The 3,673-nt window shown below is 39.7% G+C and overlaps 1 protein-coding gene across 1 annotated transcript; it reads right to left on the reverse strand.

The window, feature by feature from the left end:
• Positions 1-2,972: 2,972 nt before the first annotated feature.
• On the reverse strand, positions 2,973-3,389 carry LOC139730169 (nanos homolog 1-like). Its single transcript, XM_071641068.1, has one exon. The coding sequence runs from the start codon at positions 3,387-3,389 to the stop codon at positions 2,973-2,975; it is 417 nt and encodes a 138-aa protein (XP_071497169.1).
• Between the last annotated feature and the right edge of the window lie 284 nt (positions 3,390-3,673).

Below are 3,673 nucleotides of genomic sequence, written 5' to 3' on the forward strand. Positions count from 1 at the left end.
GTAAGGTTAAGTCCGATTCAAAATATGTGCAGTTACAATATAAAGCCAAAAGGAGAGAGTAGAATCTCTGTAAACAATAAAAAAAGAAGAAAAGGAAATAAATGCTAAACCCTACAAAGTTGAATATTTCTTCTACACTCAAGCAAGACTCTATTTATGTTAAATTAATGCATGTGATTACAATGTAAGCAATAAGTGTGCATTTTTAGGGCCCCATTTTTCTCTCTCTTCTTTCTTTCTTTAAATCAACAAGAAGTAAGTGTGCATTATGAAATATGTTTAAATGTTACATTAGCACACTTGAAAAGTTGGCTTACATCATTGGCAAGCGATCCCTAGCAGAATGGTGTAATGGAGACTGGTTTACATTTTAATGATTTGACTCAACATCCCCATATTATTCAAAACTTCTTATCCCCCTCAAAATTCCCTCAGTTTGGGTCGTTCTTTCATTCAGGTGTTCCAATTGTGTGTGTCTGAAAACATAGAATGCAATGACTATAACCGCAAGTTGTCCAATCGATAACAAAAAGCACCTTATCTGGTACATTCCAGCTTCGCCTTTATGTTAATGACCTGCTAGAACATGGGTTTCGTCTGGTTGTATTATGTTATTTTGAAGGGGATGTTGATTGGGAATTCAGTGTGAACTAATGAAAGTTTCAGGTTAGACATCAGCACTTGATGGGACACGACAAAGAGACAAAAAGAGAATGCCATGAATGATATAGGCCTAATTAGCATAGGGGGAAAGAGAATCTTAAATTTCATCTCTGTGGGATGTCCATAGACGATTTCAATGATTGATTGTATGTTCGATCGGAAGCACATGCTCTTTTGTGATCTTCCTAAATTATACGCTCTATTGTACAATATACATGTATTTGGCATCACACACACCCACGCGCGCGCACACACACACACACACACACACACACACGGTTCAAAGGCAATGAAAGATGGAATATCAGAGCTTTGTGTGGCTGGTAATTTGTGAAATTGTTTCATGTGTACTAAGGGCACAATGTCTGTAGCGTGATTCTATCACACACACACACACACACAGACACACACACAGACACACACACACACAGACAGACTGACAGAATGCATAGAATAATGAACCAGCATTATTTCGAGCATTTACTACAGGGTAGAAGATGTGCATGGAATGATCGTTCATGTTAACACAGCACAGGACTGTCTTTTGTGATCTTGGTGTACATGTACTTTAATGACCCATAGTACTAAATACATACACACACACACACACACACACACACATACATACATAAACATCCCCTTATTTCCCACATTAGATCATTCACAGAATTCCAACTCTTCACATTCAAACGAATACGGAAGACAACACACACACACACAAACACACACATGAATTTATTAACTCCTTAACAATGCATCATGCACACGGAGTACACACCGATATTTCCAACTCATTCACAGAATTCCAACTCTTCACAAAGGAATACAGAAGACAACTTGTCTAAAATTCATAAAATTTATATTCACACGAAAATGAAGATATTGATCAATACAACACATTTGGCAAATGATATCAGTCTTAACATAAAGAATAGATGTTACTCCTCTCAACAGTAGGTTGACTTTCCACTCACATTTTTTTCCTACATAAACAAAGATGGCAAGAACTGATTTGTGTACGATACACGATTGTCTCAACATGCAATAAACTTTGCAATGTCCCTTTTCTCTAGCAAATATGATGAAGACAGGAAATTACATATTTCCAGAAAACTAGAAAATTTGTAGCTAACTGAACCATCAATTCCAATGAACAGATTACATGTCAAGATTAATTTAGATTACATTTTAAATATGATACACTTAAAAATCACAAAATTAAGCAAACTGCTCTTCAGTTAACAGCAAATTTCATTACAATTCGATATTCAAATGAAGTTAGGATGATGAATTCGCAAGTAAAATAACCACTGGCATGGTAACCAATCTGCTTTTGGAAGGATTGCGACTTTAGAATACATAGACTACTCCACTGAGTTGGTGAGTAATTACCTCACAATAAGTACATCTAGCAGTCCTCATCATGATCACTGCAATAAAAAAAGACGAGGTCCTTGATCAAGTTGGACATGTCAATGAATGTAAATTAAAACTTACTGAAAATGGGCGGGCATTGTCTCTTTCTACAAGCCAGATAAGACAGGTGAATAGTATTACATTAATAGACATCAGAGTAGAGTGTCAGAGAGGTCTGCTAATGTTAAAAAGTAATGATACAGACCTATAAGCATAAGGAAACTGCTATATCTTTAAATTCTAAAATGGCTACTCTATATCACACAGTGTGCCTACTGAACCCAAGTAACTGTTTAGTAAATAGACAGGTTATACATTGCATAACACATGCAATTGACAATTGCCTCAAACAAGAATGCACTGACCTATTGGTTGCGGCAGACAATGAGCAGTAAGTTTACTTGCATAGGAGAGCCCCATTGCATAAACATAAAGCAATAGACCTAGGCTGTATGCAATTTCACTTGGCAAGATGTTCACGACATGAAATTATTAAACTCATCAACTATTTACAGCTCACAGTAAAAAAAAAAAAAAAAAAAAAAAAAAAAAAACCTTTGAAACGCACGAACAAAATCTAGGGATAACGAAATAGACACGAAATATGCAACTTTAAAACAATGCAATGAAAAACGAATGACGAATGTTCAGTGCAGTTCGTAACCCAAGATAAATGTCCCTCGTCCTCTTTTCTCGAGGTCATTGTCGCCAGTCGGTGTCACTGCTGTCCTGCTTTAGCCGTTTAATGATGGAAAGGTGCACAACACATATCGACCGAAGAAATCAAGAAAATGGGCAGTCAAATCATAGACTTCAGCTACGTCCAATTCAATTCAGCACACTTGTCACAAGGGGCCGTCACAAACATGGAATCCTTACGACCTTAGTCTGTCTTAGATGTACCCCGCCACCATATTGCCAGCAGAGCCGCCGCCAATGCCGCCGCTCCCGCTGGCGCTCGCAGAGATCGAACGCCTACGCCCGGTAGACGTTCTGGGAGTACGGTACTGCGACGACCCACCCGAACCGATGCTGCCAATGGTGCCCGGCCCCGTCGGCGACGTCATTTCCTTCGATAGGGGACAGTATTTGATGGTGTGGGCCCTGTCCCCGTTCGTGCCACATAACGGGCAAGTGTAGGCTCGCAGAATAGGGCAGGTAGTCCGGCCATCTTCCGACTTGAGTTTGTGAGAGCCATAAACTATCTCCGACTCCCCGTTGTTCTTGCAAAAGACGCACCATGATACTATAGGTGGCCTGTTACCGCCGAGCCCTGTGCCAACTCGCCCGCGATTCTTCCGTGCCGACATCACCTTGCTAAGTTCTGTTATATCGATGGGAAGAGGAAGAAAGCCAGTATGGCTATGGGAACTGTTGTTGTTGCAGTCACGATCGCGATCACGAGCACCTATCGGTGCATCGGTTCCATTCTCCTGGAATTCCAAGAAATGTGCAGGTAGCTTCTCTAGTGAAATCAGCTGATTTAATGCGATGGTCAAAATTACATGGCGAATTAACTCAAACCCTCATACATGCGAGACTGATGAATACTTAGTAGAAAGTTCTTTACGCCCTGTTTTGTCTTTTGTGTGTT

The sequence above is a fragment of the Diadema antillarum genome, unplaced genomic scaffold, assembly GCF_040938485.1.
Source record: "Diadema antillarum isolate AM-2024a unplaced genomic scaffold, OU_Dant_1.0 scf00000021, whole genome shotgun sequence".
Lineage (NCBI taxonomy): Eukaryota > Metazoa > Echinodermata > Echinoidea > Diadematoida > Diadematidae > Diadema > Diadema antillarum.